Source organism: Narcine bancroftii, chromosome 2 (assembly GCF_036971445.1).
Source record: "Narcine bancroftii isolate sNarBan1 chromosome 2, sNarBan1.hap1, whole genome shotgun sequence".
In the NCBI taxonomy this organism is placed as follows: domain Eukaryota; kingdom Metazoa; phylum Chordata; class Chondrichthyes; order Torpediniformes; family Narcinidae; genus Narcine; species Narcine bancroftii.
This window is the reverse complement of record NC_091470.1, coordinates 169,609,381-169,632,683: the sequence shown is the minus strand read 5'-3', so window position 1 is coordinate 169,632,683 and position 23,303 is coordinate 169,609,381. Positions and strand designations below refer to the sequence as shown.

At 38.8% G+C, this 23,303-nt stretch overlaps 1 protein-coding gene across 1 annotated transcript in view; it reads left to right on the top strand.

Moving 5' to 3' along the window:
- Positions 1–23,303, top strand: part of nphp4 (nephronophthisis 4) — a 346,370-nt gene that overhangs the window by 224,603 nt on the left and 98,464 nt on the right. The window contains exon 12 of the mRNA XM_069919049.1: positions 20,119–20,255. Coding sequence (XP_069775150.1) covers positions 20,119–20,255 — 137 coding nt within the window. The remainder of the gene's footprint in view (positions 1–20,118; positions 20,256–23,303) is intronic.

Genomic DNA, 23,303 nt, shown 5'->3' with positions numbered 1-23,303 from the left:
AGTCTGAGAAGGGAAGTTCGAGGATAGCAAGGTTTCACAATCACAGATAAGGTTTCACTTGTTTTGTTATCTTGCAGTTATCTCACTCCCAGGTTCCCACAGTATCTTCTTGGTGTTCAACCCCAAGGGTTTCAAGAAGAAGAAAAATACTGCAGCAGCTTTAGTCCACAATATTTACCCAACTCTCATGCTTCACTCCAGGTATGGGCTTGTAAGCAAAGAACTTTACCAATTCTCACCTCCATCGACTATTTAAGTTTGATTATTTTAAGTCACTATGTATAAATTGATCCAATTCTATTGGCTCTACGAGCCTGCACAACCATATTTAGAACTCAAAAGATCCAAATAAATCCACTGAAACAGTGAAAGCTACATGAATAACATTTCTATCATTACTTGGCTGAAATTGAGAAAGTCAAAATAATGAGTGATGGTTGCTTTGTGAAAAGAGTAGGGAAGAGATTAAACTGTGAAAGCACAGAAATGCTGGAGGAACTCTTTCTAGAACAAGTCATGCAATTAAAATGTATTGTGTCTGTAGATCTGACACTGACCAGACAAAACTCAACTGGGATTGTGTTAACATATTCATCAATCTGTAAAACTTGTCTTTCCAGAATGATTTATATCATTATTAATACAGTAAAATCCAGATTTGAAGCAACTGGCAGCCTTAAGCAACCGGCAAAAGAAAACTCGCTGAAAATAAATAGGTAAAAAATACAAAAGTTTAAAATTGGTGCACCCTAGTGGTCTGTTTGCCCATCCATGCAACAGGCAATCTCAAACAACTGGTAAATTTGCTTAGGTGCCAGATGCCACGCGTTTTACTGTACTGTTAGAATGTAACATCCCATATGTTTACATCAATAAAATCTGTGTCCATTGAACCAGGCAGTAGGATTTTCATAAAAGATTTGCTGAGTCAGCCAAAATTGGTTTCACCACCTTGGTTTTAGACTGATAAAATTGATTAATGGTTCCTGCATCTGTTTGCTGTCTGTTGACCTATCTTAGCATGTCTTTTACATGTCCTTTGGCCAAGGACAGTCACTGATATGGCTGTAGTATCACCTAAGGTGAATAGCTTATGGACATTTGCTTGAGGCGCTGAAGGGCAACTGGGATACATTAAATAAGGAAGGCGACATGTACGAGTTCTTTGAGAGACGTGAAAATGGGGCATAAAAGTACTGGTACTCTTTCCTGGGAAAAAGTCCTAATGTTATTTTTCTAGAACTGTAGATTTATCTCAGAAAGATGATGTGTAAATTGACGTTGGACCTGATATGAATTGGACGCCAAATGTACTCTAAGAGTACTTGAGTTGTACAGCTATTAGGGTGGACTCTAGTTAAATGTGGACCTTTGTTTTCTTGGAACCCCTTCCATGTTGAAAACCTACTCAGAGTTGACACTGAAGTTTTGATCATTAAGTCAAAATATCTGCATTTGGACACACGCGCACGCACGCATGTGCGCACGCACACAGGGGAAGAGCCAGGATACACACACACACATTATTATAGCAAGAGCCAGGCAGAAGGTACTACCTGGCTAGAACTGATAATGCAGGTAAAACTGACAATGACTGTTTTGTAAATTCAGTCACTAAGCAATCTTCCTCAAGATTGCAAAGATTCTGGTTCAGTTCTGTATTATTGTATAGAATGGTATTGATCATTCTCTACAAAAATAAAAAGTGTTATAGAATATCATTTTAATATATATTCCAAACCAAGTATTATGCCATATTTGATGACATATAGAATCCTCTTTATCCAAAAAAATCACCTCAAAATCCACCCCAAGTCATATATGCGAAGGTGACACTTTGGTGCCACCATTTTGGGCACCAAATACAAACATAGTGGAGGCTTTCCTACGCAAGATGGCCACAAGAGGAAAGCTCAATCTACTTACCCAGCTTCAAGAAGCCCGCGAATGTGCTTCAGCTATCCAGGAAGTGGGCCTGCAGCTTTGCAGACCACCTTCCCTTGCCGCTGCTTACTTCCCCCAGTGAAAAGGCTCGCTCAATCCTGCCTGCTCGCTCTCTCCCTCCTTCCCGTCCACTCACTCCATACCACTTGCGTTCTCCCTCCCGCTCACTCGCTCTCTCCTACAGTGCTTTGAGGGGATTGCTGGACCTCGATGATCAGTGTTTTTCCGAAGAGCTCAGCTCAACAGGCCACTTGCTCACTGCTACCCACCCCTGTGCCTCATTTGATCTGTTCGGGAGCCATGCTCATCAAACAAAGGCTCAACGTGGAGCCCAATCACTGAAGTCCAGTGCTCCCCTCAAGCAAGTGATCTATCATTTGTTCCCCGCAACAGTGGATCTGGGCCCTGCCCATTGCCCTGCCTTTTCTCCCTTGTGTGCTTGTGGGTCTGGGCACGCTTGAAAATAAATCAGCATTTATACGGTGGAGGGGAAGCAGCTTGAGCCTCGCCATGTGGTGGCAGGAGTACGTGTTGCTGCTGCTGTTGTGTGCAAGGAGGCTTCGGCATCTCGGCCATGCAAGGGAATAGAGTTTCCATTGAGATAAGTGAAGGTAAAAAGACTAAAACAATTTTTTTTTCCTGAAATCTCACACAAAAATATCCGGGGGTGGGGGGGTGGGGGAAGAAATGCTATATGCCGTCAAATACGGTACTTATTTTAAAAACAAATCATTGTGTTCAAGATTACTGAAGAAGAAAACACATCCAACTATATTTCTGATAAATAAGAAAACAATGATTTCTTTACAGCTCATTCAAAATATTCCAATGTTATAAGCCTGTGTGAGTATTACAGCAGAAATAAAGACAATCTATGATTAATGAGTCTGGAATTGTCTGTGTTTTGCACCATTAATCACTTGTATACAATAGGGGAATTCACTCGGAAAACTGCAAATAGTACATTGAATTTGATAATCCCAATTTTATGATTTTTAAAGTGCTCCCTCTCTCACTGCAGAAATAAATTACGCACAACGTGGATCCCTTGGCTCATCAAGTCGCTGTCAATAATCAAGTATCTATGCACGCTAATTCTATTTATCAGCACTTGGTTGGTAGCCTCCTATGCTTTGGTAATTTAAATGGTTGTCCAGTCACTCGTCAAATGACTTGAGAGTCTGCCTCCACTATCCACTCAGGTAATTCCAGATTGCAGCTACGCATCTGGGAGAAGTTCCTCTAAACCTTTTACCCCTTATCCTTGACTAGTTTTAGTCATCTGGAGAAAGGATTCTGGTTACGAGCCCAAAGGACCCCAAAACCCAGCAGCAATAGACATTCACCAAGATAAGTAGTTACTTAAACAAAATTTGTTTTTAAATTATCTTTAAACATGAAAACAGAATCAAACTTTAACATCTCTGTTAACTAACCTTAACCTCCTAATTCTAAGTGCACGTGTATGTAATGTGTGTGTAAATTTAAGAAAAGTTCACAGTTCAATCTCACTTCTCATTCTTCCAAGTTCACTTGTTGCAGGCAATTCTTATACTGTGCACAGAATTTAACATGTATAAAGATCACCAGGCTTTGGTGCTTGAAAGGTAAATGTTTACCACTCGGAAAGGTTCTTGTAGGGTTTGCAGAGAGATATTTGTTGTTCCAGGATGTCCACAACTGAGGTACCACTATTAGTCACCTCAATGACTCCCTGATGAAACTTGCCCCATCAGGGTTTTCCAGATGGTAACCTCCTTCTTTCAGGCTAGCACAGAGGAGAAACATCAGACAGATAGCACTTCCAGCCATCCACCACTCTTGAGCTTTCTGTTTCTAACCAGCTTCTCCTGGCTTGCACTGTTCAGCTGCTTTCAGTGTCACACACACTGGCCAAGAGAGCTTGTCTCTCTCCCCTCTCTCTCTCTCTCTCTCTCTCTCTCTCTCTCTCTCTCTCTCTCTCTCTCTCTCTCTCTCTCTCCAACTGCCAGGAAGCCCATGTGACTCTCTCACTTACAAAAACCCTCACCTTCTTCAGCAAACAACGGGAGTTATCCTTGTTCAAGCTGTTGTCTTAGGTAAACAAACCCAGGAGTGACCATTCTGTTAACATTTTGCAGTTATCCAACCAGCCAGCCTGCCTCCAATTCCAAATAATGGTCTATTCATTTCACGTAATTTCAATGAACACCTACTTGTGAAATGTGCTTATCATTCTCCAAAGTTTCTGCAATGTTACTGAATATGAATTCTTAGTATTTCAAATAAGATCTGTTTTAAAATGTGTGTATGTATGCAACCCACTCTAATCTTACCAAATTCCTCCCAATATTTATCCATAACACCGGTCTCTATCATATCCATGGCCTTCATAAATTTGGTTTACTTCTTTCAGATCATCCATCAGCTTCTCTTCCACTCAAAGTAAAACAATCCTAACCTATCTATTCCCTCTCATAATTGAAACACTTCATCCCAGGTAGCATCCTGGTGAAGTATAATCACATCCTTTGTACAGAAGTCAAGCTGGTATCACCATTGTTTTATAAAGAAATACCATATTAGATTTAGATTTCAGATTTATTGTCAGAACAGGCATGACATCACATACAACCCTGAGATTTATTTTCCTGTGGGGGGGAGACAGAATCACTACTTATTGGTAATGCAAAAATATCTGTACACAATGTACATGTAAAAGAACTATAAATGGATAATGAAATGTAAACAAACTGTGCATTACAGAGAGAAAAAAATAATCAATAAAGTCAGGGTCCTTAAATGAGCCTGATTGAATTTGTTGTTGAGGAGTCTGATAGTGGAGGGGTAGCCGCTGTTCCTGAACCAGGTCTTATGGCACATATACCTCTTTCCTGATGGTAGCTGGGTGTTTTGGATCCTTTATGGTTGCTGCTGCTCTCCGACGGCAGCGTTCCCTGTGGATGTTCTTGATGGCGGGGGGGGGTTTGTCTGTGATGCCCTGGGCTGTGTGTCCACTACCTTTTTGGAGGGCTTTACAATCAGGGGTATTGGTGTTCCCATACCAGACTATGATGCAGTCAGTCAGCAAACTTTCCACCATACATCTGTAGAAATTTGCCAGGGTTTCTGATGTAATACCAAACTTCCGCAAACTCTGTGTTGTTCGTTATCTTACATGAATCTGGCAAGTTTTGTGTTTCTTCTATCTGGTTCATTACTTCCAGGAGAGGAGGAATTAATAACTCGTTAAATGTTTTATAGAATTCGATTGGGAATCCATCATCTCCAGGCGTTTTATTGTTCAGCAGGTTTTTTAATATATCCTGTACTTCCTCTATTTTAAATGGTTTTATCAGTTTGTTTTGTTCCTCTTCTTGCAATTTTGGCAGTTCAATTTTAGCTAAAAACTCTTCCATTTTATCATCTGTCCCCTCATTCTTAGTTTGGAATAATTGTTCATAAAATCTCTTAAAGTTTTCATTAATCTCCATTGGATTGTATGTCATTTGTTTGTCCTTTTTCCTTGATACCAATACAGTTCTTTTAGCTTGTTCTGTTTTAAGTTGCCAACCTAATATTTTATGTGTTTTTATTCCTAGTTCATAATACTTTTGCTTTATTTTCATTGTTTTTCTCCACCTTATATGTTTGTAATGTTTCATATTTTATTTTTTGTTCGCTAATTCTCTTCTTTTCGTTATATCATCCCTTGTTGCTAGTTCTTTTTCTGTATTTACTATCTCCCTTTCCAACTGTTCTATTTCCTGATTGTAGTCCTTTTTCATCTTAGTTACATAACTTATTATCTGCCCTCTAATGAAGGCTTTCATTGCATCTCATAATATAAATTTGTCTTTCACTGATTCCATATTTATTTCAAAGTATGTTTTAATTTGGCATTCAATAAACTCTCTAAATTCCTGCCTTTTAAGTAGCATGGAGTTTAACCTCCATCTATATGTTCTTGGTGGGATGTCCTCCAGTTCTATTCCTAATAACAGGGGTGAATGATCAGATAGTAGTCTAGCTTTATATTCAGTTTTTCTAACTCTCCCTTGAATATGGGCCAACAACAAAAACATATCAATCCTTGAGAATGTTTTATGCCCACTCTAATAATATGAATATTTCCTTCTCTCTTGGATATTGCCTCCTCCATATATCCATAAGTTTCTTTTCCTGCATTGATTTAACCATAAATTTGGCTACTTTATTCTTTTGTCCAGTTTTATCCAACACTGGATCCAAATTAAGGTTAAAATCCCTTCCTATCAATATATTCCCCTGCATATCTACAATCTTCAAAAAAATATCTGGCATAAACTTTTGATCCTCTTCATTAGGTGCATATATATTGAGCAAATTCCAAAATTCTGAATATATCTGACACTTTATCATTATATACCTTCCTGCTGGATTTATTATTTCTTCCTTTATTTTTATTGGTACATTTTTATTAATTAATATAGCTACTCCTCTGGCTTTTGAATGATATGATGCTGCCGCTACGTGCCCTACCCAGTCTCTTTTTAATTTACTATGTTCCACTTCAGTTAGATGCGTTTCCTGCACAAATGCTATATCTATTTTTTTTTTTCAGTAAATTTAATAGCCTTTTCCGTTTAATTTGGTTATGTATTCAATTAATATTTATAGTCATATAATTCAACATGGCCATCTCATATCCTGTTTACACCTCATTTCCGCTTCCCCATTTTCATCTCTTAGTTTTCCCTTATTAAACTCAATGTATGACAACACATTTAAAACATAAAATACTTCAACAACTCCTACATCCAATATTCCCTTAGCCCCAAATGTCCCCCACCTCTCTGAGTTGCCCCTTGTCCTTTGCCGGGCAACCACAATTCCCCTCTCCATTTGGATTGCAAACCTGCTCTCAAGCGTCAACTGATTTTGCAGTGACGGTTATTCTCTTCCACCCAGCCCCCCCAGAAAAGACTTTTGTTTTACACATATAACAAACTTCATCCATTTTTTTTCCCCTTACTTCCTTTCTTCCCTTCTCTTTCCCTTCTTTAGTTCTTACATATACATTATTTTTACATCTTTATTTATATTTTATTGCTGTTCTTCATTCTTGTTCATCTCTCCTTCCGTCCTGCAGGCATTCTGCAAATTCTCGTGCCTCCTCCGGATCCGAGAACAGTCTGTTTTGATCCCCAGGGATAAATATTTTAAGCACAGCTGGATGTCTTTACATAAATTTATAACCCTTTTTTCATAGGATAGATTTTGCTGTATAAACTCCTTCCTCCTCTTTAAGAGTTCAAAACTTATGTCTGGGTAAAAAATTATTTTTTGACCCTTGAATTCCAATGGTTTATTGTCTTTTCTAATTTTATTCTTTGCCCGCTCCAGTATATTTTCTCTTGTCGTGTATCTCAGAATTTTTACTAAAATGGATCTTGGTTTTTGATGTGTCTGTGGTTTCGGGGCTAGTGTTCTGTGTGCCCTTTCTATTTCCATTCCTTCCTGTATTTCTGGCATTCCCAGGAGTTTTGGGATCCAATCTTTTATAAATTCTTTCATATTTTTGCTGCCTTCATATTCCTTAAGGCCCACTATCTTTATATTGTTTCGCCTACTATAGTTTTCCATTATTTCCATCTTTTGAGCTAACAAACTCTTGTGACTCTAACTTTTTTGTCACTTTCTTCCAATTTTCTTCTTAAGTCATTCACTTCCATTTCTACAGCCGTTTCTCATTCTTCCACATTTCCTAATCCTTTCCCTCTTTCTGTCATGACCAGCTCTAATCTATTAACTTTATCTTCTGTACTTTTAATTTCACTTAATTCTAATGTCAACTATTCTTTTAATGCTCTCATTTGTTCTTGAAATTTTTAAAAATCTATATACTGTCCATCTATTTTACCTTCTATTTCTCTGTACAGAACTTGGTCTTCTTCTTCCTCTTCTGTGTCTGCAACTGTGTTTGTGTCTTCTTCTTCTCTTCCTTGATTCTGTGTCTCTTCTGACTTTCCTGATGAGTTGCTTGTCTCACTTTGCTGGGCTTCTTCTTGATGGGGTGCTTCTTCTTGATGGGGTGCTTCTTCTTGCTGGGTGGCTTCTTCTTGCTGGGCAGCTTCTTGCTGGGCTTCTTCTTGCTGGACTTCTTCTTGCTGAGCTTCTTCTTGCTGTTGGTCCTCTTCTGGGCTTCTCATCTGTTGGGCCTCCTGCTGCTGCTGCTCTTTCCTTTCACTCCCTTTCCTGTCACTTTCATCTTCTTCCAGCTGAGAGCCCTGGTGTCAGGCATCTCTCAGCTGGTTGCGTTGTGTTTGCCCGTTCCTTGGCTGAGCCCCCCCCCCCCCGTCGGTGTTCTCATTCTCCTTAGTAAGCACACTTTTTGGCTCAGAGAGCCATTTTTGCCATCCAGCGGTCGGGGGTGGCGGGAGGGGTTGGTTGCGAATCTGGGGGGTCGTCACCAACCTCGGAGAACGGGCTTTCTTCTCCATTACGGCTCCCTGCTTCTTCATGCAGGTAAGGACTTCTCCTTTCTCTTCTGGTGTCTTTTTTTCCCGTTGTTTTTACTTTTTCTTTCTTGGGTGCCATTTTCTTTTCTCTACAACTTTATTTTTTATTTGTTATGTTTTGTATTTCTTGAACTTTGTATTTTCTTCACTTTATTTCTTTTCTCGAGAGGGCTGGTATTCCCCTACTGGCCACTACTCCATGACGTGACTCCTCTACTCATCCCCTTACTTTATACAACCCACTACTGTGGCGTCATCGGCAAATTTGTAGATTGTGTTCTTGTCATGCAGAGTCATACAGTCGTAGATTTAAAGTGAGGCGAGTGGGAGATTAAGTATGCAGCAATATCATTACAGATCTAGCATACTATGTTGTTTTAGAATATGCCCTAATATATATTGTTGATGGATGGTTGGTCATGAGAATTTGTACATCAGAACAACATCATTAGTAAATATAAAGGAGTTCATCACACGGAAAACCATAGATGATATTTGAAGTGCTGAATATTTTCAGTATTTTTATTTAAATCATGGATTCATACATAATACAGAAATATCAAAAGGATTGTTGGCTGTTGACATAACATGATCCTGTTCTCTCCATTCTTTCAAAATCCGATTTTATATGCCTCGATTTAATGCAAATCGAATATAATACAATGAGTCATTGGACCTGCTGATCAGCCTGTGCCGTCTGCCCGGCACCTGAAGTACAACGTCTGGCCCTCGGCTGCTGACGCCAACACCCGGAGAAGCACGCACTGGTGGCTACTGGTCGAGGCTGAGAGACAGGCGGCAGTTGCGGGTTGGTGCTCAGGTGGAGCACGGTCAGGCTGCGCCCCGGCAGCAGTGCACTTCTCTTCCAGCGTGGCCAGCTCCCTCAGCTTGCACAGCTGCCAAAGGTTCTGCTTCTGCAGGGAGCTGATGCACAGGTAATGCAGCCAGAGTTACCCAATAGGACAGGAATTCGGCCAAAATGGATTTAGCACGACCCCACTTTTTTCACAATGACATTTTTTTGGACCCTAACCTCAGGTTATAATGATGTTTCACTGTAGTACTGTTTTAAAGATTGGAGTAACGATGAACTTTGCTTTTTGTGCTGTATATCACCGAGAAAGTTACATACCAGGTTCTTATGAGTAATCAAACCTCTTGTGAAATATATTCTCGAGAACAATGGAGGTGGTCTCTAATTCAGTCTGTGATAACACTTTGTTTTGTAGAGCTGACAGGACAGAAGGATGAATGCTGATCACTCTTGAGTGCAATTCATGTGACTCAGCTTGCTTGCTTACACTGATCGAACACCAACGGAAATTAGGTGGAACATTACTATGGATGAATTCACTGTGCATTATTCTTTGTTTATTTCGGAAATATTGAGTTGTGTTGTGGCTCTAAATATAGAAATGTTTCTGTAATTATCCATCAGTGCAGTGCATGGAAACCATTTCAATGGTGCCATTTTATGAATGCCATTTTTTGGGAGGAGAGAGGGGTAAGAAAGAGAAGAAATGAGAGCTCAAAAGTAGAAAGATTTGAAGAGGGCCCTTCCAAGTACAAAGATACTCTCCTGGGTATAAATCTTTTTAAAAAAAAATCAAATAATAGGAACCTTGTGTAATTTGGACTTGAATGAGCTGAGTACAGAAATTCCATTGGTATGCTGAGTTTGTACCGTGAAGAATAGAAAAGTTAGTAAAATGTCAATGGGTCATTAATGGGGACAGGATAAGTATCTAGTAAGAACACAACACTGGAGAGAATCAGCAGGCCCAACAGTAAACTTTGTATAGCAAAGTACACTCGAGGCTTCAGCCTTTCATCGAGGTTTGAAAAAATAATGTCAGCAGGCATTCGACAAAATGGTAGGTGGGGAGGGGCAGGGGCAGGGAGAGGAGTACAGTACCAAAGGCAGGAGGTAATAGGTAGATAAGGGAGGAGAGCACAGCAGCAAACAGGGGGGAGAAGGGATGGCTCTGAATAGAGAGGGAAGTGGGTGGAGAGCTGAGGGAAAGAAAGCAAAGGGAAAGGGAAGGGAGGGAGAATGGAGAGTAGGTTAGCAGAAACCAAAGAAGTTGATGTTAATGACATCTGGTTGGAGAGTGCCCAGACATAAAATCCAATTTATGGTGTTATGGGCCTAGAGGACCCCAAAACCCAGCAGCAATAGAAAGTCACCAAGACAAATGGAAACTTAAACAAAAATTGCTTTAAATTAATCTTTAAATATGAAAACATAATCACACTATATCTTAACTTATCTAACTGAACTTAACCCCCTTCTCATTCTAAGCACATGTGTATGTAATGTGTGTATAGTTCAGAAAAGTTCTTTGACTCACAGTCCAATCTCACTTCTCACTCCTCCAATTTCACCAGGCTTTGGTGCTTTCAAGGTCAATGGTTATAACTCAGGAAGGTTCAGAGAGAGAGAGAGAGAGAGAGAGATTTGTTGCTCATTGGACATAAACTGATTTCTTCTGATCAGCCACTTCAGTGTCTTGATGAAGAAACTTGCCCCATCAGGATTTTCCAGATGGTAACCTCTTTCTTTCAGGTTACCACAGAATTCCTTTTTGTTTCCTTTATTTCAAATGAAACATTATACAGCCAGTCATCTCCTCTTGTATGGATCACAAAGGCTTTGACCAGGCTGAACTAAGAACTCACAAAGGTCTTCAAAATGAGGGTTTTCCACAAGCTTGCCAGCTTGTTATGTTCCAGTCCCATCTGCTGGAGTAGAACTATATTCTCTCTCCCCCTTCCCCTCTCTCTCTCTCAGAAAAGCCTGTTTAACTCTCTGTTTGCAAAACTGCATGACCTTCCGAGAAAAGCAAAATGCATTCAGATAGACTGCGGCACCGGACCTAATCTTGCGAGTTTGTTAATCTATTTCTTTCCAAAACAGTAATCCATTACTCCACAGCATGCCTAATTAACACCTACTTGTGAAGTCCTTATAGGTATTCTTCAAAGTTTTTGCAAAGGCACTCGGAGCCTGGACTGTCCGACTTGAGCAAAGCTCTGGCATTTTTAATGAGATTTGCTTTGAAGTGTTTGTATCTGTGTGTGACCTAACTTAAAAACCCCACAATTTATCTCCTTTAAAATATATCTGTATACAACATAAAATGTAACATAATCCATCACAACAAGTGCTCTTGGGATAGTACATAAGGTCATGGACAGATGTAAGTACGGGAGAGAGATGCAGAATTGAAATGTTTGGCCACTGGGAGATCCTTTGTCACTGGTGTGGACTGAGTGAAGGTGCTGAAGTGCCAGTTCATGAAGAATTCAAAGGCTGTGTAGTTAACCAGGAATCATGGCTTTTATTAGTGGAAACTTAATAATACAATAATGAATGATAATTGGTGCGTACACAATTATAGCCAAGGGGAGTGTCTTTAGTGGTAAAGACAATACATGTTCAATGTCAGTAGAGCAGACTAAGCACAGCGAAAGACTGACAGGATGACACAGATTCATCACAACTGCTCAATGAAGCGATCTCCCAGTCTGCGTCCAAACTCTCTGATGTGGAGAAGGCCACAAAGGGAGCACCAGATGCAGTAGATCACTCCTGCATATACACGTGAAGTGCTTCACTTGACTGTTTGGGACCCCAAATTGTGAGCGAGGAGGTGTGGGGGTATGTGGTGCTTTTTTTCTAGCGACAGGGGAAGGTGCTGGGGGGAGGGGGTGGTGATTGATGGGGAGAGATGAGTGGATGAGGAAGTCACATAGGGAGCGGACCCTAAGGAAGGCAGAGAGAGGAGGAGAGATGAAGACGTGTCTAGTAGTGGGATCATGTAAATTACGGAGGATAATATGTTGTATCCGGAGGCTGGTAGTAGGTAAGGACAATGAGAATCCTATGTTTCTTACATCTGATGAGCAGGAAATGGAGGAGATCTGATAAGGGCTGGGTTGGTGGTGGTGGAAGGGAAGCCACTTTTGTGGAAGGTGGACATTTCAGATGATCTGAACTGGAAGATGTGGCAGCAGATAAATTGAGAGAAGGGAATAGAGTCCTTGCAGGGGACTGGGTGTATGTCTCCTTAATCTATCTGAGTTGTTACTGATAATTATTATTGATGAGTACAGAGTCTGAAAAAGGTAAATTAGAATAATGTCAAAATCAGTTTAAAATGAAACATATCAGAGATGAATTAAGATTGGCTGAGTTAAGAGAGATGAAATAAGTAATCAATGTTGTTTTAAAGATCTCTGGAAATCTTCATAATTAATTTTAAAAAAATGTAGACATACAGCAAGGTAATAGGCCATTTTGGCGCACAAGTCCATGCTGCCCAATTAACTTAAACCCCTCGGTACGTTTCTAACAGTGGGAGGAAACTGTAGCCCCTGGGGAAAACCCATGCAGATACGGGGAGAACATACAAACTCCTTACAGATAACACGGGATTTGAAACTCAGTCCCGATTGCTGGGACTGTAGCGGCATTGTGATACCCGCTATGCCAACCATGCCATCCAATATGTTTCATGTTAATAATAATTAATGCTTGGGAAATTTCTGGTAGTAATTGTGATTAATGTCAAAAAGATGCCGACAGGAATGGTGGGACTTGAGAACTGAAGTAGCACTAAAAGTTAGCTACAACATTTGATCAGGAAATTAAACTCATTTGAAAGATTTAAATAGGAAGCCATCTGGTAGTATCTTTTGCGTAGCTTACTTAGGGATATTCAGCAGATTTTAGATTTCCCTGTGTGGAAAATTACTTTCCATATTTTTGTGTGCTAATTGCTCCTATTGTTCTTTTTGCAATGAAATAATAAAAGCAAATTAAACAAATAGAATGAAAATTAGTACTGGTGGATTAAGCATATTAATAATTTTTTATGCTAACATGTTGATTTTCTACACTTTTTGCAACAAAACATTGCTGTATTTAAGCCAATTATATATTTAATTTCATGGCATATTGTGCACAGGTAAAGCACGTAAGGAAATTGGGCATGGAACCTCTCAGTGCTCATTTATTACTCAAAATGATGTCAAATCATGTATCGTAACCATTTTGAAATCTCTTATGCAGAGCTGTCAATGGTGTCCATTTTCTTCTTGGTAGAAACATTATCTTGCTTCCCTACCTCCAATCTACTACGTAGTTCCTCCTTAATCTTCACTCTCTTTGTCCAAATGTATTCATCCGTACCCTATTATGCCGTGAACAGAGTTTCACAATCTGGTAAACAACCTCTTCTCACTGCTACCTTCAGGCAGAAGGTATGGAAGACTAAACGTCAGCACCTCTATGATCAAGAACAGTTTATTTCCAACAGCTATCAGGCACTTCGACCTCCCCTTGTTACACTAAACATGGACTGCTCCTACGTTACAAAAGGACTGTCTGCACCATTGCAGTCGCTTTTTTTCCTGACTTGGCTAACTGAATATTTATTACAAATGTATAAATATTATATTTATTGTCTCTTTAATTCAATTATGTGTAATATTGTAGTTGTTTTTATTTTAAAAGTACCAGCTTGGCTACAGCAAGTATGAACGTTGGTGCATTTGAGTATTGTGCAGTGTGTATGACAATAAACGCATTACCACCATCATCATTATCGATGGGGCAGGAGCTACTTGAGACATCGTTTCAATGTGCATTTTCAGGCACGCTAAAGTTTCTCGGCTCTTATATTGCCTGAATTTCCTGAAAGCCCAGTCAATCTTCAAACTCTTGGTACAAAAGATGAAAAAGAGTTCTTCAGTCCACGGTGCACAACATGCAGACACACAACCTGACATAACACACATACAGACAAGTTATATACATGCAGGACAAGCATTCATATACAGAAAACATAAATAAATAGTGTTTTGTACATGTGAGATTTTGGATGGTTAGTGTAAGCAGTTCATTTGGTCGTTCAGCGTTCGTACTGCCCATTGGAGCCCTCAAGTTCCTTTAGAAGGTTGGCATGGTAGTGGCCGGTAGCCTTGCCCTCTTCAGTTTTCTTCAGTCACTGTTGCACCTTCCTGACAAGTGAGGAGATGTTATGTACCCACAATAGGTCACTAGTCAAGTGAACTCCAAAAAACTTGGTGCTCTCAACCCTCTCCACTGCAGAATTATTGATGTGTAGTGGAGGGTGGTTGTTCCTGGTCCACCTGAAGTCCACAATAATCTCCTTCATCTTGTCCATGTTGATACTCAGGTTATTACTCTTGCACTAGATCATGAGATTTTCCACCTCTTCGTAGTGCGACTCGTTATTGCTGATGAGGCCAACTACTGTTGTGTCATCTGCAAATTTGAGGGCACTGTTGGAACTGGATATGGCGATGCAGTAGTAGGTCAGTAGCATGAACAGGAGCAGGCTGAGCACACGGCCTTGATGTGCCTCAGTGCTCAGCATTACGGTGCTCGGCATTCTGTTACCTACCCGGACAGACTGTGGACTTCCCAACGGGAAGTCCAGAATCCAGTTACAGAGAGGGATATTGAGTCCCAGCGAGAACAACTTTTCCACCAACCCTTGGGGAATGATTGCATTAAACACCGAAAAGAAGTTGATGAATAGGAGCCTGGCATATGAGGCATAATTTCTCCTGGTGGGTCAGAAAAAGTGAAAGAACAAGACTACAGCGTCATCTGTGTAACGGATTCTTCTGTAGGTGAATTGCAATGGGTATAGCATCTCAGGAGGTGTGCTTTGACACATTGCATCACCAGATGGTTGAACCATTTCATAATTGTGGAGATCATTGCTATAGGGCATTGTCACCCTCTTGGGCACCGGGATGATAGTGGCTGCACTGAGATGTTGACGATGCCCATGAAGACACCGTCATTTGGTCCGCATGGTCCTTTAGTATCCAACCAGGTGTGTTGTCTGGTCCAGCTGTTTTAGTTGGTTCGCCTTGGATATGGTTCTCCGAGGGGCATGGTAAGATGTTGTAGAGTCTAGATGTGCAATCTCGACCTCTCTGGCCAGACTTTTAAATACCCTTTTTTTTAACCCTTTGTTTCCAAGTTTAAACTTTTTAAATTTTAGTTTAAAGTATTAAGGCATTATTATGGCCACAAATGGTAAAAAGACTAAATCTCAAGTTCAAAAGAAGATACATTTTCAAAGTGTTGAAGATCTGGGGCCTAGACGACTTGAAACAGCCCCAGGCTCAATTTCTTCATTGCCTAAATCCCAAGGATCGCCTGTGGAGGCTGAAATGCATCAGGCAGCATTACAATCTGAAGAAGTCATTTTTCTTCGTGAATGGATGAGAAAACAACAAGATGCAGGGGGAGACCAGCGGTGACTCCCTGAACAAGTCGGGATGCCGTCGCTGGGAATCCAGACCCACAGTAAAACTTTTAAAATACCTTCTGTTGAATTGCAGCAGGAGCTGCATTTACCTTGTTCTGCCACCGTGTCAGAGAGAGCAGAGCTGAGATTTACTGATTCTCAATGTATGCAATTGAATGCTGTTATTCAACCTATTTTGACATCTTTAATGAATGAGATGGTTCAAATGAATGCTGGTATAAGTTCAGAATTAAATATGGTTAAGACACGTGTGGATGCATCTTATGAAGAATTAAAAAAAATTCAGACTGCTTCTTTGGACTGTAAGCAACAAGTGACTTCTAACACAGAAAAAGTGTTAAAGGTGGAAAAATCAGTTATAGAATTAGGAGATCATGAGGCGGAGCTAGAAAGAAAAATAGATTATTTGGAAAATCAAAGCAGAAAGAATAATGTGAAAATTGTTGGTTTGCCAGAAGGTAGAGAAGGACAAGACCCTCTTCGTTTCTTTAAAGACTGGATTCCGCAAATATTAGGGCAAGAATTTTTCTCTGGGGGATTGGCACTGGAAAGAGCTCATAGAGCTTTAAGAAGAATACCTTCAGCTGGTCAACCCCCGAGACCGGTAATAATTTGATGACTGAGTTATTTGGATAGAGAAGCAATACTTCAACTTGCAATACAAAATGCGAGACAACGACAAACCCCATTATTGATTCAGAATAGCAGAGTCTTTTTTTATCCTGATCTGAGTCAAGATGTCATTCAACGTCAACATCTATTTAATCCAGTTAAAGAAGTCTTGTGGCGTAAAGGTTATAAGTCTATTATTCGCTACCCTGCAGTGTTGAAGGTGTTTTATGGAGACTATCAATTCCGGTTTTTTGAAAATGATCATGAAGCAATGATTTTTGCTGATTCATTGCCAGATATAAGAGGACAAACACGTAGCCCACCATTATCTCCTAAAGAAAAATTTGGTAGTTCTGGAAACGGAAGAAATGGCAGAAATGAGAAAAATGGGAATGGAAAGAGTCCACCTCCTTCTGAAATGGGATCTTCGAGATTGGAGTCTTTTGGATGAAAAGAAGAATTTTCTTATTTTATTTTTTCTTTTGTTATTATGATACTTGGATGTTACTGATTGTTTGGCTGGGGAGGGGGAGATTTGCACTAAGTTCTTTACTAGTTATCAGCCACTGGTAGGTGATCCACACCCAATTTTTGTTTAGGGTATTACTACCTTTTGGTAGTTTATTTTTTTTGGGGGGGGGTGTTTAATTGTTTATTTTTATTGTTTTTTACTTTTCTCTTAGTTTTTAATTTGTGATTTTTTGTATTGGAGGGCCTATATACATTGATTTGAGTTTTTATATAAGGATATTATTGGTATTTAGTCATAATAGTAGATATGTCGAAGTTGAGGTTTGCTACTTTTAATGTTCGAGGATTAAATAGCCTGATTAAACATAAGCGAGTCATGGCGTATATAAAGAAAATTAAAATTGATATTGCCTTTTTACAAGAAACACATTTGAATGTGGAGGAAAGTGTGAAATTAAAAAGGGAATAGATACCAGAGAAGGGTTATATTTCATTTATGTATCAAATATTACAGGATGGTATGGATAAAAAAGGTTGGGATAGAGCTAAAATTAAATGGGAAGCGGATATTGGTTTTACCTTTTCTGAAGAGGATTGGTTAGATATTTGTTATGATAGTGTAACTAGATTGATAAATGCACATTATGCAATGATTAATTACTATTTTTTACATCAATTATATTTGACACCTGAAAAATAAAAAAAAATGGTTTTAATTAATCAGATTTGTGTTTTAGATGTGGTGATACAGTTGGAACTTTTTTTCATGCTGTTTGGTCATATATACATACAATCTTTTTTGAGGAAAATTCAATCGTTTTTAGAATATTTGTATAAGATTAAAATAATTTTAGATCCAACATTATTTTTATTGGGTAGTTTGCAACGTCTGAAAGGCTTGGGATTAGATAATTTTCAGCTTGCTTTTGTATATTTAGCTTTATCCGTAGTGAAAAAATGTATTGCTAGTACGTGGAAAGATACAAATATGATTGATATTAATAGATGGCATAATGAGATGAACTATTGTTTAATAATGTAAAAAATTATGTATGTTTCTCATGATAATTATAATTTTTTTATTATTAAGTGGCAGTTATACTTGGAATATTTACATTTCAATTTATATTGATTAGATTTTAATATGTATATTTAACTTTTTTTAATATTCCTTTTTTCTTTTTTTATGGCTCTCCTTAGGAGAGGTGGCTGAAGGGGGTGGGGGTATCTTTTCTTTTTTTTCTTTTTTTTTATATATATTAAAAAATGTTCATGTTTAATTGCTGTGTATGTCATATATTATTTGTTTTTTTTTAACAAATAAATAAAGTTTAAGAAAAAAAGGATATGGTTCTCCGCATCCTTGCTATTTCATTCTTGAAAGATGGCTTTTATAATTGATGAACATTTAAACACAATCTAAGTACAGTTTGGTCTGATTTTTGTTTTGTGACTTACTCAAGATTGCAAAGATTCTAATTCAATTCTGTATTATAGAATGGTCATTGAGCACAGCACATAAATAGAACAGCACAGTACAGGCCCTTTGGCACATGATTCGTGCCAACCTACCAAAAAACAATGAAATCCTTCCTACCTCAAACCCCTCTATTTTAATTTCATCCATGTGCCTGCCTAAGAATCTCTTAAATGTCCCCATTGTTCCAGCCTCCAACACCACACCTGGTATTACATTCCAGGTACCCACAGCACTCTGGCTAAAATCCTTACCCCTGATGTGTCCCCTAAACTCTGCTCCCTTCACTTTGTACAGATGTCCTCTGGTGTTTGCTACTCCTGCCTGGGAAAAACTAGGTGGCTGTCTACCTTATCTATGCCTCTCAGAATCTCATAGACCTCTACTAAGTTACGTCTTATCCTTCTTCACTCCAAAGAACAAAGCCCTAGCTCTGCTAACTTTGCCTCATATGACATATTTTCCAATCCGAGCAATGTCCTGGTAAATCTCCTCTGCAACCTCTCCACACATTCTTTCTGTGAAGAGGTGACCATAACTGAGCAAAATATTCTAAGTGTGGTCTCACCAGAGAATTATAGGGCTGCAATGTTACCTCATGACACCTGAACACAATCCTCTGCCTAATGAAGCCTAGCATTACATAGTCCTTCTTAGCTAACCTGTCAACCTGTGTGGCAACCGTAAGAGATATTTGGATTAGAAGGTCTGTCCTTCCACACTGTTAAATATCCTAGCATTAACCATGTGCTTTGCCTTCAATTTTGACCTTCCAAAATGCATCACTTCACAGTTATCTAGATTGAACTTCCTCTCCCACTTTTCCACTCAACTCTTTTTTTTTCGAAACTTTATTTATTAATTTTAACATATGAAGAAAGTAAGTAATTTATGTACAGAAAAAATACAAAATAAAGTAATACCAGTACAAAGTAACATAGTTAATACAATACTAATCTCGGCATCTCCCCCTAACAACTAAGACTAAAAAAAACCTATTTTTAACCCCTAAACCCCCCCCCACCCCCACGATAAAGAGTGAAGAATTAATACTATTAGTATAATAAAAAAATATATATATCTTAAAAAAAGATCGATATATATAAAAAAACAAAAAAATTAATTAAGTATTAATTATTAATCCAAAAAAAATTTATTATATAAGAATATATGAAAAAACAAAAACAAAAAGAACATAAATGAAAAAAAACAATTAATAATAAAAAATCTAAAAAAAAAAGAAAAAAGAAAACATATATATAGAAAAAATATATAATTTAAAAAAAAATTTTTAAAGAAAAAAAATGATTAATTCAAACTTATTTAAATTGTATATAATCAATAAATGGGGTCGACTTATTAAAACTCATAAAAAGAAATCTTATCTTGTATAGAAAAAGATATTCTTTCCATAACCAAACAAAACTTCATCTCTGAATACCACCTATCTAAAGACAATACATTTCTATTCTCCACTCATCTCTTCATCTTGTCTATATCTTATGACAACCAACAACACTATTCACAACTCCTCCATCCTCTGTATAATATGCAAACTTACTGACCCATCCCTTTACATCTTGGTGAATATCCTTTTCCAATGCAAATTGATATTGACCATATGTAAAAAAGCATTTAGAAAGGGAAAAGTATGTAATTGGTCTAGTAATGTCATAAAACATGCTGCATTATGTTCCTCCTTTGCTTTCTGAGAAACTTACTAAGATAGTCCAGCAACTGGAAATTTGAGGCCATGACTTAAGTCTCATCTTTAAATGCTAAATATAAATTTCAATTGTATCTTTCTTTCATCTACTTCCAGGAAGCTCTCCAACGAGGCAGCATCATTTTTATGGATTCAAATGCAAGTCCCAAATCCCAAATGGTCGAACAGTTGCAAGAATTGCCATTTACACCAATCCAAGCACCAATCATGGCCATGGGAAAAGAGATTGGAGGGTAAGAATTTAATTCATCTTGAACTGATCTGAATCATTAGAAAGTAGGGCTCCAGAAACAACAAACTTGAAATTACAAACTGTCAACCATATTAGCTTAAGATGACTATTACGCAGTGCTTGGGAAGTGAATTTCTAAAAGATTTTTTGGAATAGACTTCAATCAAGGAATCTGTTTCAAGGTCAGTTCATATTGATAATAAGGAATGTGTGCTGACTTCAACAACAGGGCTGGACTTGGTTCAGGCAGGTTGGGATTGCTGTTGTCTGTGGGCTTCTGGGTCCATATCGTGGCCAGGGAAGAGAGTCTTTGGAATCTCTTCACTAACAGGAGTTCTGGATGAAATTCAATATCACTAAGTGTAATATGGTATATTTCTGTGAAAGAAAATGGATATTTATACTTTGTTGGAAGATGTGAGGCAGAAGAGAGATATGTCGGTTCAAAATTCAGGAAAAATATCAAAAGTAGCATGTTAATCAATGTGGCAATGCAGATTGAATATGTTGTATTTGGATGTGAGGTCTTGAATTCAAAACTGATTTCAACTAAGGGTGGGAATCTGAGAATGAAGTGGACAATGTCCTATCAACCCTCGACCATTTAAGATATTGGAAGCTGAAGAGAGGGCGGGATGTCCTTAGTCGATCAGGGAGAGCGGAAGGAACTTTTAAAGTTTAATAAGATGTTTACCTAATTTTAGCTTGTGAATCTATATAATTAATGTTGTTGCTTGCAAATTGAATGACACCTGCTTATTTTCATTACACAGTCTTCATTGTGTGCTATAGTGCAAGACTTTTCCCAGGAAAGTCTTTTCTTTTGAATTTTGTGTCAGTGAGGAGTGCACAAATGAAGCTGAACAAGTCTGGGTTGCGTGGGTTGGGGGGGGGGGGTGGCGAGAGAGAGAGAGAGAGAGGTTGAGGGATCTGAAGAGTTTGGGATCATAAGGATCATGAGTTTTTGATTGAAGGATAGAACCATAGAATGCTACAGCACAGAAAACAAGCCATTCAGCCCCTCTAGTCTGCTGACCAGATACCCTATCCCATAACCCTCCAGGCTGCTCTCATCCATGTACCTATCCAATTTATTCTTAAAACACACGATCGAGCCTGCATTACCACATCAGATGGCAGCTCATTCCACATTCCCACCACTCTCTGAGTGAAGAACTTCCCCCTAAACCTTTCCTCCTTCGGCTTAAAACTATGACCTCTTGTATTTATCTCTCCCAATCTGGAGAAAAGGCCTATTCGTATCCACACTCTCTATACCTCTCATAATCTTGTAAATCTTCCCTCATTCTTCTTCACTCCAAGGAATAAAGAAGTCCTACTCTGTTTAATCTTTCCCTGTAAGTTAAATCCTGAGGACCTGGCAACATCCTAGTAAATCTTCTCTGTACTCTTTCAATCTTAAGGATATCCTTCGTGTAGTTAGGCAACCAGAACACCACACAATATTCCAAATTTGGCCTCACCAATGTCTTAAACAACTTCAATATATCTTCCCAACTCCTCTACTCAATGCTTTGATTTATAAAGGCTAAGATACCAAAAGCATTTTTTCCAACCCTATCCACATGCGACACCACCTTCAGGGAATAATGTATTTGTATTCCCAGATCTCTCTGCTCCTCATTATTCCTCAGTTCCTCACACTTGTCTGTATTAAATTTCATCTAACATTTTCTGGCCTATTTTCCTAGCTGGTCCAGATCCCTCTCCAAGGTTTTAAAATCTTCCTCACTGTCCACAACGCCTCCTATCTTTGTGACATCAGCAAACTTACTGATCCAATTCAAATCATCCAGATCATTGATAGGTACAACAAACAATAATAGTCCCAACGTGGATCCCTGAGGCACACCACTCTGAGAAGCAACCATCCACTACCACTCCCTGTGTTTTCTCCCACACAGCCAATTTCAAATCCAGTTTACAACCTCTCCTTGAATATCTAGTGTCATAGCCTTCTGAACTAACTTCCCATGTGTGACCTTGTCAAAGGCTTTACTAAAGTCCTTGTGGACAACATCCATAGCCGCCTTCAGCTACCTTCTTGGTAACCTCCTCGAAAAACTCTACAAGATTCATTAAACACGACATGACATCCATATACCTATATATCCTGTCTCTCAGAACTCCTTCCAATTACCTACTACTGACTCAGGCTCACTGGCCTGTAACAGGTTTATTTTTGGAGCCCTTTTTTAAACAACAGGACAATATGAGCTACCTGCCAATCTTCTAGCACTTCACCTAAAATGGCTGAGGACATTTTGAATATATCAACCAGGGCCTCTGAAATTTATACACAAGGTCCGAGGGAATATCATATCTGGCCCAGGTGATGTATCTACCTTTATTCACTGTAAGGCAGCAAGTACCTCTTCCTCCTTAATCTCCATCTGTTCCATGACTCTCCTGTTTGTTTGCCTTCCTTATGCACTCTGCCAGTTTCCTGAGTAAACACTGATGCAAAAAAAATATTTAAGATCTCCCCCATTACTAGAGGCTCCACACAAAGATGACCACTCTGATTCTCTAGGGGGCCAATTTTGTCTCTTACTATCCTTTTACTCTTAATATACTGATAGTAACCCTTTGGCTTTACCTTCATATTATCTGCCAGAGCAACCTCATGACTTCTTTTTGCCTTCCTGATTTTTTTATGAGTATTTTCTTGGTTTTTTTTTGTACTCTTATAGTACCTCACTAGCTCCTTGTTGTCTAAACTTGCTATACATCTCCCTCTTTTTCTTCACCAGATCGCTAATGTCCCTTGAAAACTAGGGTTCCCTATGCCTGGTAACTTTGCCTTTAATCCTAACAACTCTGGTCTCTCAAGATTTTGCCCTTGAAAGCCATCCACTTCCTAACACACCTTGCCATAAAACCAACATATCCTAGATCCTTCCTCCAATTTATAATCCCAACATGAGGACCAGACTTATCCTTTTCCATAATTAACTTGAAGCTAATGACATTATGGTCACTAGACCCAAAATGTTCACCTACACATTCATCTGCCACCTGACCTCTC